We start from the raw sequence: 12,938 nt of genomic DNA, 5'->3' as shown, positions 1-12,938 counted from the left end.
GAGGTAGTAAAGATTAATCATTGTTAGATAATATAATTTTTGTTATTTAAAAAATATAATTTTAAAAGTTAACATCGACAAATGTTTAAATATTTAGCAAATAGAGGTATAGTATTACAACATTAAATTATATCTATTTAATTTATACTATCTATAAATTCAATGGGTCATCTATTGTTTAAATTCAATTATTGATATCCCAATAAAAATTTCTTGTAGGCCCAAAATTTAAATAATAAAATTAGATATTAAATGTAACATGACTTTATAGGAATATATCCATTAGGTCTATTTTAAAAAAAATCACACATGAATCAAGGTCGTGATTTCTGTTTTAATATATAAGAGGACATATTTCATAAATGATCAGAAAATTAGGATATCACTGTGGGAGCATCAAATCCTATAAAACTTTGCAGTTTCAAAACTACGAAAAAACATTGCAATTTATTAAATTACTCTTGTCGACACAAAATACTTTATTTATAGTTAAAGGCGGCCAGTTTATTTTGCGCCACGAGTACAAGAAAATATCTTAGAAGACACTCTGTCTCAAACTGTGGTCTGGAGGGCCTGACGTTTCGACCGGTATTTAAAATGCCGCGTCCTTATTACCATTGTCTTCATGCTAAGGCAAGCAGTGCATTTTCTTTTCTTTTTTGGCAAAATGGCATTAAGTGCATTAAATACCTTGTTTACAAAATTACAAATTAAATACATTTAGTTATATCCTGCAGACCAATACATATAATATAATATCTCCATTTAGAAAGATATTTTCATATTTTCACACATTAATTAATTTTTTTCCATAAAATTATCATATTCTGTGATTATTAATATTCATTTTTAGTAATTCAATAAACTTACATAATTATTTGAAATGTATAACTTATTATTATTAAATAATAGAATGTTTATAGAAAACAAAAAAAAAAATCTATGTAAAACATTTCCCCCCCTAAAACATCTATGTTTATGGAATAAAGGGAGTAAATAAAAACATCATCACATCAGTATAACAACAAATGTATTAAGACGTTCTGATGTGTACGTATGACTAACTCATCCGGCTATAAATTCGTGAAATCCTGGAAGCTAATTTGGAAAACAAATTGAAAATATATCATGGATATTTTTTTTTGAAAACAACAGTTTGATTACAAAGTATACATAAATTAATTTACAACCGGAAACTGTAATTTTGCAAATGGAAGTATGTCATTCGGTGTTTTGAAACCCGACTCGGATCTACGGTTGAACCGGTAAATCCGATGACCCATGATAAATTCGGTTTGGGTTTTACGAAAAACGCAATATTTAAAAACGCAATAAAATCCGTAAAACCCCACTAAAACCCGAAACCCAGTTACCGGTTGAACCAATTGATAATTTCTACTCCTTTTGTTTAGTTTTTAACTATGCTTTTAGAAACTGTTTTGTATTCTAAATTTATGTTAGGTTTTTAGTTTTATTTTTGTTATCGACAATTTATGACAATGATGTTTTACTTTTGGTTTATTTAGATTTGAAGTTTAATTTTATTATTCACATTAAACATTTAAATATTTATGAAATTTAAGTCTTGATATTTTTGTTAGATGCCATAACTCTTAACTTGTTAAAAAAATTAAATAGTTGAAACTCTTTTTCGATATTTTGTATTTCAAATGAAAATAAAAATATATCTAGAGTTAAGTATTATCTAAATGTTTTTGAAACATAAAATTATACATATCCAAATTATTATTTTATGTTTTAAAAATATTTAGAAAATACTTATTTTAATTTTTATATATTTATTTTCATAGCTAATATATTATTATATAATAAAATTATTTAATTTACTAACCCGCGGTTCACCCGCGTTCGATCCAATAATCCGATGACCTGGTAAATCGTCTGGTTCAGTGTCCGGGTCGGGTTTCAAAACATTGCATCAACTTCTCCGGAACTTTAATCTACTAAAATTGAAAATAAAAAACGAGAATGAGGTAAGTTTTTCATTTGAGATTTTTTTTAGGTTTTAGATATTTGTATGACACATTTGCTTACTACAAAATAATTTAATTTGCTTTTTTACTTTAAAAATCAAATAACCAAACTAAAAAAAATTAAGAATATTAATATATTTTTATGAATGAGATAATTAAAAGAATATTTTACAAATGAAGATGATTTGCTATGTAGTCTTATGAAAATTGGAAATAATTAAAGCTACCCACTGTGAACAAAATGACAAGCTCTAATGTAGTTACGCCAAGGATTATATGGCGTTTAATCATGTACAGTATTTTGAAGCCAAAAGGTGATTTCTGTAATTATGAACACATGCATTATATTCCACATGACGATCAAATATAAGATCTAAGCGACCGACAGTACACAAATACGATTCTTTCCCAGGAAAGAAGAATCTAGTGAAGGAGAGAAGTAAGAGTAAGTGATAAGATAACTTTCGGTTGTCACATGGGACTAGGAATAAAGGGAGTGGACTCGAAAAGGTGTAATTTTGTTTTGTTTAGTTTTTTCGGGAGATTAGTCCCTACATTCAATAAAGTTGAAAGATTCCAAACCACGTATGGTCTCAAACCACGTATCTCAAACCACATGCATTCGAAAGAGAAAATTAAAAGTGTCAAATAATTATAATTGTAATTATATTATATATGTGATTGTTTTTTTTTTTTGTTTTTAAAAGGCTTATATATGTGATTGGTTGCAAAATTATTAGTTATATAAATCAATACGAGCTAATTTGTAAATATATATACTTTTGCCAATTGTAAATATATATACATATTTGATTTATTGTAAAAATGATGTTAAGAATGTTTGAGGTTCCAGTTTCAGTTCAGTTGGCCTTCATTACAATCTGTGTCATCATAGATTTGTCACGGTGCTTAGTGTGTCAATTCAGAGTTGGATGGGTCCCTTAGGAGCGATTATAAATTATATGGATGCATTATGCATATGTTGACCCCGTGAACTCTCTTTGTTTTCTTTCGTTCAATAAAAAAAATATATATTTGGATTTTTAACGTTAAAACCCTCTACTAAATTTATTTCTTGTAAAAACCCGCAAACTAAATATTTATCTAATAAACCCCTAAACTAAATTTATTTAATGAATTAAACCCTCGCTGATTATAATTACCGTTACTACCGGTAAATCTTAAGTTTAGGGGTTTCTACATTAAGTAAACATAGCTGAGTGATTTTACCATTAAAAATAAAAAAATACAAAATTTTATAACATTATCTAAAAATTAGTAACTTAAATTTTCAAAATTAGCATTTTTTTAAATTTCTATAAATATATGAGTTTGATTTGTTTTTAACATCAACATTATATATGTATAAATTAATAATGTAAAAACCAAACAATATAATAAAAATTATCTAAAGATTTTTTATTACATTTTTATTAGATAACATATAGTTTTTATTATATTTTCTTGTTTTTTTTACATTTTTTAACTTTTATATAATTTTTATTACAGGTAAATCTTTAGATAATTTTTGTTATATTTTCTAGGTTTTTACATTTTTAATTTATACATATAAAATGTTGATTTTAAAACAAATCAGACTCATATATTTACAGAAAATTTTCAAAATGCTAATTTTGAAAATTAAAGTTACTAATTTTAGACAATGTTATTATTTTTAATTTTTAGTGGTAAAACCCCTCAACTATATTTACTTAATGTAGAAACCTCTGAACTATTTACCGATAATAATGGTAATTATGACCGGCGAGGGTTTAATTGATTAAATAAAGTTAGTTTAAGGGTTTTTTTAGTTAAATACTTAGTTTAGGTGTTTCACCCAAAAGAAACTTAGTTTAAGAGTTTTAACATTAAAAATCCTATATATTTCATATAATGTGTGTATCTACTAGATAAGAAAGCCAAACTCCTTTTTTTGAGCAACATAAAAGTTAATTCATAAAGTTTTGAAAGAGTTTTAAGTCCAAGCTACATGGGCTGCAAGACAGGTCTTACCAAGCCCATCGGCAAGTCCATTGTTGGCCATAGAAATGAAAGTGAAACGACAATTAACGAAAGGAAAAGATGCAGAAAAAGAAAGCTCGTCGATATCAGAGAGAACTCCGAAAGACTCTATCGTATACCGGCGAGAGTTGATTGCTTGTGTAAACACTTGAGAATCTGTGTGAATACAGATGCTGGGGTAGCTGCGAGAGACTGCTTGTAGCAGGGCTTTTCTGATGGTCAAAGCTTCTCCCATACAAGGCGAGGAGACTTGAGATTGCTTAGAAGATCTGCGGAGGATCTCTTTTGATGCACTGTTCGTGAAGATTCAAGTTAAACCCGGTTCTCTTAATGTGGGACTCCAAAAGGCGTCGGTATTACAGAAGATTTCCATCTATTAAAATCTAACAGATAGAGTAAGTCTAATCAAATTTATTCGGTAGAAAGAGGAGTGACTTTAATTTTTTTCATTTTATGTAATGTTTCACGAATTTTCAGACTTTTTGCATTTTTGCATTGTTTATTACATTAAAAATTCAACACTTACTAGTTACTACAACTAAGATTCAACAGTAATAATAATATAATTTTAGGGTTTCGGGTTTTAACCAGTTAGCAAAGTTGTATGATACCTCTATAGTGTATCCATCGCGACCTGAAATTCGTAGCCATTATTTTTGTTTAAAATAATTCGTAACAGTTTCCTACATTGTTGAACTAATTTGAAATAATTTTTAATTTAAACATAAATATATATGTAATAAAAATGGCATATATATAGTTGATTTCATTCTCTCCATACATCATAATTGATGGCATCACATGAGAATTGCAATGTGGGCTTTTTGGTGACATTGTTTAACCTAATTTAACCTAATGTGGGCTTTAGCAAACTGGCTAAATTAGGCCCAAAGCACACACCCTTAACTAAAAAAATTCGCCTGTCAATTTCATGGACTGGGCCGAACATGACTATAACACTATTAAGTACTAGAGCATCCCATTAGTGAACTTATGGGAAGTTCACACAGATTCCCATAAAAAACAAAAATATTAAAATAATAAACAGTGATGAACCTGTCTCTTCTCGGTTCTCTCCAGTGAACCTGCGTTCGGCGAGTTCATCACTGTTTCGCGGGTCCCACAACACGTGGTGGCCCGCGATTGGTTTGATATTTTTTTTTTAAATCAAACAAAAAAATTAATAATAAAAAATTAGAAATTTGAACTCCAAGAGGGGTTCACTGATTTGGATGCTCTAAGTTGTTGATCTCTCTCTGTGCACGGAGACAAGTATTGGGTTAACTAGTGTCTACTGTCTAGTGGTATCAGGTATTGGCAAAAAAACACAGTTACACTTAGGTGACATTGTGTTGCGCAAACGTAAACGCCACTACGTAAAAATATTGTATGAAAAAAACTTATTAATGCTGCATAAATTAAATTAAATTAAATAACAGTTTTTTTCATATAGCAAACGCAAACTGAAACGATTTTAGTAATCCATGTTCTTAGTTTGTACTCTTTTGGGTTAATTTTGATTTGTACTTTGTAGCTACGACCAATCATGTAAACAATGTAGCTATTAACAACCATCAAAACTCCCAAAATATATCATTTCATCATAACCAAATATCATTTCATCATAACAAACGATAGAAAATACTTATGAAATTTTGTGAAGAATCTTCTTTTTAACAACGAAATGAGACCAAAGAAGGTCATATATTGTTTCTTCCTCTTTACTCCTCGGCCTTCTCGGCGGCGACTTCCCCAGCAGCCACAACTTCCTCAGCCTCAGTCTTCTCCTTCTCCTCCACAACCGCCGGAGTTTCAGTCACCTCCTCCTTCTCTTCTATCTTTGCCTCCTCCACAGCCACCGGAGCTTCCGTCTTCTCTTCTTTCTCTTCTACCTTTGGCTCTTCTGTTTCTTCATCTTTTTTCTCTGCCTCTTCCACAACCACTTCTTTGCTCGTTTCTACGACTGGTGCTTCGGCTTCGGCTTCTTGTTCTTTTAGGGCGGCTGGAGCAGCAGCAGAGTCTGTCGTGGCGACGACTTCTTCGGGTTGTTTGGTCTCTACGTCTGGCTCCTCCACTGCATTTGCTGGTACCTCAACGTTCTCTGCTACTGGAGCAATCACTTGTTCAACCTGGAAGCAAAGGTACACACTTAGTAATTAAAGAGTAAATCAAATCTAACTAACACCAACATGGAAAATTAATTATATATAGAAATTTAGAATCTGAGTATATATTCATATAACTTAATATCATACCTCAACAGTGGCCATTTCGATATGACAAAGCTAAAGATGACAGATATAAAGAGAAAAAGAAGAGAAGTAAAATGTATCTAATGCTTTGGTGAGTGAAGAGCTTTGATCAAGAGAAGATCTATTTATAGTAGAACCAAATGCTTTATACTAATATTTTTAAAACAAAATATATTTCAAAATTACATTTTTTAGTTGTCAACATTGTCATTAAAGAAACATGATGAATATTGCACATGAAAGCATCTTTCTCCTATATAAAAGAACTTATGTACTATTTTACATATATAGAACCTCATTAATTATCACTTAACCATGACTCCTCAAGTTGTAATTCTTTTCTAATACAAAAAAAAATAATTCCTCTCTGTTTTTATAGACTAGTTTCTTCAATGATAATTTGGTTGTTCAAAAAAAAAAGAACTTGAATTCTATTTAAATTATTTATATGTAATAGAATACTTTGAAAAGTGTCTGTTTTCTTCTTCTGTGACTCGGTGAACGTTACAATGAACCTTCCACGTTAATGTTGAGATTTTATTAAATGGAACGTTACAACTTACAGTATCAGGTTAACTTAAACTCCTTTTAGGTAGCAGTCAAACTTGCATTGATTAATGCCTGGAGAAGCATCTTTATTCTATTGATTAGCCAAATGATTGAAGATGTATATTCTGTATCAGTTCGTGAAGTACTACATGAGGTAGTATATGCGTGTGTGATGAAGATGGGCTTGGTTGAAGTTCGTATGTTGTGATGTATGTGGGCTTGTTAAGCTTGGAGAAGAAGCAATATGTTTATTGGAAGATTTACATTAAGTGTAATGGATATTACTTGAAGAGAAAAATGCAAGAGAGTTATTCCTTGGGAGAAAAATGAAAGTTGCTTAAGTTGCTTTTGGAAGAACTTAGAGAGCAAGTTCTGGTTATGTATACATGGAGGACGTGCCTCTATGAAGAGAGTTGTCTCTGGAAAAAGAAAAAGTCAAGAGATCACTGTTTTGTGCTTGTGTGATCAAGCCTTTGGTGTCACTGCACTGCGCTAGGTGCTGACGTAGTTGGTGAAGTACTTCCGAGGAGTTGGAAGATTGAAGTCTAGATTCAGGGGGAGTTTAGCTCGGGGTCGGGAAAATTCTGATAAACAAAAGTATAGGCTCTAGGGTGAGTTTTAGCTTAGGATTGGGGTAATCCTAAAGGATTCTTGTAATAGAAAAGATTGGTGTAAGACTTTCTTGTTCTAGTGAATTCGAAAAGAGAAAAACTTGTGTCTTGTTTATTTCTGCATGTTACTCTGGCCTCACTGCATTAACAATTGGTATCAGAGCGGGTCACCTAAGTTACTGGTGAGATCATAAGGGTGAGGACAGAAACTGGTTCAAGAAGAAGGACAAGAGTTTCAAGTAGATCTTGAGGATTGATGGAGAGAGCTAAGTTGCCTTTCAAGAAGCGTTTCTCATGGAATGGACGAAACAAATCTTTTATGGGGTTCATGGTTGATGATAACATGAAGGAGAAAGAAAGAAGAGAGAGATTTTGTGATTCTCTAAAGGTTCTACAGTGCCATGAATGCAAAGGTTTTGGGCATGTAGCTGATGAGTGTGCAAATCTGCAGAAGCGGAAGAAGAAGACAGTCACCAAGAGTGATTCTAAAAGTGAATCTGATTATGGTGAGGAGCTAAAGAGTATTGTGGCGTTGACAACCTTTATGTCTGGTTCTAAGACGGAATCTGCAGTGGGATCAGCTTCAGCGTCTGTGTCAGGGTCTTCATGTGGAGGTGATGATGATGCTGGAAGTGATGATGAAGGTGGAACCTTTGATCTTTCTGGGAATTATGAAAAGATGTATGAGCATTGGCTCAAGCTGGTTGAGACGAATTCAGATTTGGCTAAGGAGAAAGCCAAGCTAGAAGCTCAAGTTGCTGAAGCTCTTAAGTATGCTTCAGAGAAAGAAGAAGAAGCACGACAGGCTGGTGCTCATTGATACGGCGACTGCTCCAGAGAGAGTTTTTGGATTGAAGAGTGGATCTCAACAAAGGTTTCGGCCTGTTTGTCATCACTGTGATGTTGTTGGAAACATTAGGCCAAGGTGTTTTAAGTTATTGAGGGAGAAGAACCAGATGGAACAAGCTTATGGTATAAGGTATCATGGACCTATATGTTATTCTTGTGGAGTTCAAGGGCATATGCGGCGTGATTGTGTCAAGTCTGTTCAAGGATTTGGGCTCAGAAATACGTGGTCTAGGAGATTTGATCACTATGGAGATGGTGGAATGGGATTTCCTCCTCACTTTGGAGGATATGGATCTTCATGTTAGTTTTTGACCATGATGTGACTCATAGGGGGAGATTGAAGACGTGGCTTTTCTATCCAGAGGTGATGAGTTCACATGCATAGTAAAAAAGGGGGAGATTGAAGATGTATATTTTGTATCAGTTCGTGAAGTACTACATGAGGTAGTATATGCGTGTGTCATGAAGATGGGCTTGGTTGAAGTTCGTATGTTGTGATGTATGTGGGCTTGTTAAGCTTGGAGAAGAAGCAATATGTTTATTGGAAGATTTACATTAAGTGTAATAGATATTACTTGAAGAGAAAAAGGCAAGAGAGTTATTCCTTGGGAGAAAAAGGAAAGTTGCTTAAGTTGCTTTTGGAAGAACTTGGAGAGCAAGTTCTGGTTATGTATACATGGAGGACGTGCCTCTATGAAGAGAGTTGTCTCTGGAAAAAGAAAAAGTCGAAAGATCACTGTTTTGTGCTTGTGTGATCAAGCATTTGGTGTCACTGCACTGCGCTAGGTGCTGACGTAGTTGGTGAAGTACTTCCGAGGAGTTGGAAGATTGAAGTCTAGATTCAGAGGGAGTTTAGCTCGGGGTCGGGAAAATTCTGATAAACAAAAGTCTAGGCTTTAGGGTGAGTTTTAGCTTAGGATTGGGGTAATCCTAAAGGATTCTTGTAATAAAAAAGATTGGTGTAAAACTTTCTTGTTCTAGTAAATTCGAAAAGAAAAAAACTTGTGTCTTGTTTATTTCTGCATTTTACTCTAGCATCAGTGCATTAACAATGATCACTGTTCTATTCACTAGGTGTGACGTTTGAACTCTACAATATACGAACCTTTTTTGTAAACTATTGATATTAACTCTTTAGGAGCTCTTGGATGTTTAATTTTAGTCGAGTCGTGTGGTGTGGTGTAGCGTGTAGATTAGATTGTTCTTTTAATTGTGCCCATTTTAAACGAAGCATCGATATTTAAGATGCAATAATTTTAAGTTATGTTTGGATGGCTACTAACCCTTTAATCTTTCTATCAACATAATGTCAGAATAGTAGAATACTAACTTTGTAAATAAAAATAAAAAGTTTATAGAATTCATGAAATAAAGTCAGTAATTAATTTATCGACTATGTTGGGTTTTAGAATGTACTATCTATATTTAGGTTTTCGTTTTGCAAATATATCGAGCAAATTGGCATTAAGATAATTTTTGTTTCCTTCACTAAAAGAAGAAAATAGAGGAAACAGGCCACGTACTCGCATGATCTGTAAAAGATGGCCAGCAGAAAAGCTGGTAAAAAGGGTTGGACGGTAAGAAGATGGCCCATTAGTGGGTCCCATTTATTGTATAGTTTTGTTTGATAATGAACATAACTAGTAACGCACCCACCAATAATGCACAAGGATGATGTTACGTGATCAGAAATTTTGGGTAGAGGGGGGGAAAAAAGAGAGAGTAGACATATGACATCATGCTTTACAAAAAAAAAAGACATATGACATCATATATTAGGAACAATAAGATCAGTAAATTAACACATACTTTTTTTTTTGAATTTAGCTTTAAATTAACACATACTTATCACAAGATCACTCACTTTATAATAAGATGTTTTAGAAAACTAAAGATGTATTGAAAAATAAAACGGAATCTTTTTAGACGTGATTGATAAATATTTGTAATGTAAATCTAAAAGAGTTGTAAATAATTCACTTTTGTTGTCCCAGTTATGATTAAACGTTCCATGTCTTGAACATGTGTGACGCTAAAGCCGAACAAACTGAAGGATGTATATCTGTTTTTTTTTTTGTTTTTTTTTTTACATATATCACCGTTGATTCAGAAAGAGTGTCTAATCTGACGGTAGAGGATTCATATTACTGTAGATTTTTTTTTACTCATATTGTAGGGTTGGTTTCGGAAGAAGAAAATCTCTTCATATTTTTTTAAAAAAGGGAAGAGAATCTTTTTGCTATCAAATTGTTGGCACTTGGAGCTTGACGGTGATGAACGTTTTTGGGTATCTCTTTTTAAATTAAACTAGGGAAGCGTTTAGAAGTGTCGGTTGGAAAGGTTCCTATTTTTCCTGAATCAGAAAATGCTCAAAAAAATATTTGGCCTGACTTCGATATTCACATAGTAACTAGAGTCTAGAAGCAAGATGAGTATCAAACTCGGATGTGGTAGGTAGGCCTCGGCGTTCGGGTCTTCGGATCGGGTTCGGACTGGTTCTTTTCGGGTCCGGATCTTTTCGGGTCCTAAATATTTAGACTCAATAGGTACTTAGAAATTTTCGGTTCGGGTTCGGGTCGGTTCGGGTCTATAATTAAAATACCCATAAAATATCCGTAATTTTTCGGGTCCATATCGGATCCGGGTCGGGTTCGGGTATTTAGGATCTGAAAAAGACATGATATACTCAATTACATCAACTTTAGTTGAATATTTGTCATATATATCTAAAATTTTATAAAACAACTTAAATAAAACTATTAATAATTCAAATAAAACATTTTAAAACTCTAAATTTTACATTTTAAAGCTTTATATTACTTTAAAAATGTTAAAAAATAATAACAAATGTTGTTAACAAAAGATATTTCAACTAAATCATAAAATAATATATATAAAATAGAACACAAAAACATCATAGTTTTAGATATACATGTTTTTAAGTCGGGTACAAATCGGTTTTTATGGGATCGGGTCTATTCGGGTCGGTTCTTTTCGGGTCCGGGTCTATTCGGGTCGGTTCCTTTTCGGTTCCGGTTCTTTCAGGTAAAAAAAATTTAGACCCAAAAGGTACTTGTAAATTTTTGGTCCGGTTCCGGGTCGGATATTTTTAGGTCGGTTCTGGTTCGGGTCTTCGGGTCCAGGTTAAAATGCTCAGGCCCAGTGGTAGGAATAATAAGTACCATTAGTTTTTTGTCGTCTCTATGAGACCAACCTCTTGACGTGAGTGTGTATATTGAGATGTACTTGCATGCATGTATATATCTCCACACGACCTATTCTCCAAACCCTATATTTAAACATTCATCAACAAAAAACACCAAACGCTTCTCTTTCATTGTCTATCTTTTAATTCTCTTTTTCTTCATCTTGTTATTTTCTTCGCATCATAACAAACAAACCCTTTAATTAAACGACTCTCTTTATTCTTTCTGGCTTTTGTTCTTTTTGAAGTTTTTTTGTTGTCATCTCATTAAACCAGGTTGCATATATATAACCATCTCCAGGAAATCATATCGAATCAAAACCCAACGGTTTCTAGGATCAGATTTAAATCAGAGAACCAATACGGATCAGGAAAACAAAGATGGGTTTGAAAGATGAGGACAAGAAAATAGAAAAGTCTTCAGAAGAGCCAATGGGACTGTTGACATGAAGCAGAAATAAGTTGCCAGACTTGAGAATTAAATTGTCAGACTTATAAGGTTTTATAAAGTTTTTATAAGGTTTTATAAGGTTTTATAAGCTCAATTTTATTGAAGAGAAGAAGAAGAGAGAAGAAGATATTTTATTATATTGTGTACTGAGGTCACTTGTCTTTAAATACTTGTATCCAGATCCACAATTAAATGAAGGAAACTATTCTCTCCTTCTTTCTCTTATATCTTGAGATCTACTTTCTCTCTCTCTATGTTCTTCATGTTCTTCATTCTCCATAAATAAACTCTCAATAATTCTCTCATTCTAACAAGGTATCAGAGCATTAAGCTCCTGAAACTCACAAAAGCTTTCGCAAATTTATTTCTTTCTTTCTCAGATTATCTTCAAAATCTGTTGGATACATCCTTTTATCCACTGGTCCAAAGGTCTTTCAAAAGGAAAGAACCTCACCAGAACTCAAGATAGAGGAGTACCTTATTCTTTGGAACTCATGAAAGCTTCAACCATATCAGGAAAAGCTTCAACCATATCAGGAAAAGCTTCTTCAAAGTCCAGTTTATCTCAAAATCAGTAGGAACAATCTATTGTCCACTGGTCCATATCTCTCCATGAGGGAGAACTCCAACATGGTGTTGTTTCCAGAGTACAAGAAGGCTAAGGAACAACATAAGAACCACAATATGCCAAGAAGAAGTGACTTGAATCAAGCCAGGAATGTAATCAAAGAGTTTGAGCATCCATCGATTCAAGGTCGAACCATGTATTCATCTGTCATTGGTGGTTCAAATGAAGAAGGAACATGGAGAAGTACTGATAGTGCAGCCAACACTGATGGTCCAGCAACCATGAGTGACCTACATTCCCTTATCCAAGCCTTTATCTCATTCAAGAAGGCTGGTACACACTCTCTTGACCCTAAACCTATCATTATAGATTCAGGAGCAAGCCATCACATGATTAGTGATAGAAACTTGATGAGTGATGTCCAGCCTGCCTCAGGG

The 12,938-nt window shown here is 33.1% G+C and overlaps 2 protein-coding genes across 3 annotated transcripts in view; one reads left to right on the top strand and one right to left on the bottom strand.

The window, feature by feature from the left end:
• Positions 1-5,588: 5,588 nt before the first annotated feature.
• Positions 5,589-6,390, bottom strand: LOC106308238 (major latex allergen Hev b 5-like). Its single transcript, XM_013745381.1, has 2 exons — positions 6,272-6,390; positions 5,589-6,145 (listed from the first exon to the last, which is right to left on the bottom strand). The coding sequence occupies exons 1-2, from the start codon at positions 6,284-6,286 to the stop codon at positions 5,738-5,740; spliced, it is 423 nt and encodes a 140-aa protein (XP_013600835.1). The 5' UTR covers positions 6,287-6,390; the 3' UTR covers positions 5,589-5,737.
• A 5,326-nt stretch (positions 6,391-11,716) lies between these two features.
• The window catches only part of LOC106310646 (rho GDP-dissociation inhibitor 1-like), a 29,340-nt gene continuing 28,118 nt past the window's right edge, over positions 11,717-12,938 (top strand). Inside the window, exon 1 of one of the 2 annotated variants that reach the window (XM_013747870.1) lies at positions 11,717-11,913. In XM_013747870.1, the coding sequence (XP_013603324.1) occupies positions 11,864-11,913 (50 nt within the window). In that variant the 5' untranslated portion in view covers positions 11,717-11,863. Of the gene's footprint in view, positions 11,917-12,938 lie in introns of both variants that reach the window. The other variant, XM_013747871.1, reaches the window with a different exon arrangement.

Source organism: Brassica oleracea, chromosome C8, assembly GCF_000695525.1.
Source record: "Brassica oleracea var. oleracea cultivar TO1000 chromosome C8, BOL, whole genome shotgun sequence".
NCBI classification, from domain to species: Eukaryota; Viridiplantae; Streptophyta; class Magnoliopsida; order Brassicales; family Brassicaceae; genus Brassica; species Brassica oleracea.
Note: the sequence above shows the minus strand (reverse complement) of the source record. Positions and strands in the feature narration are given on the sequence as shown.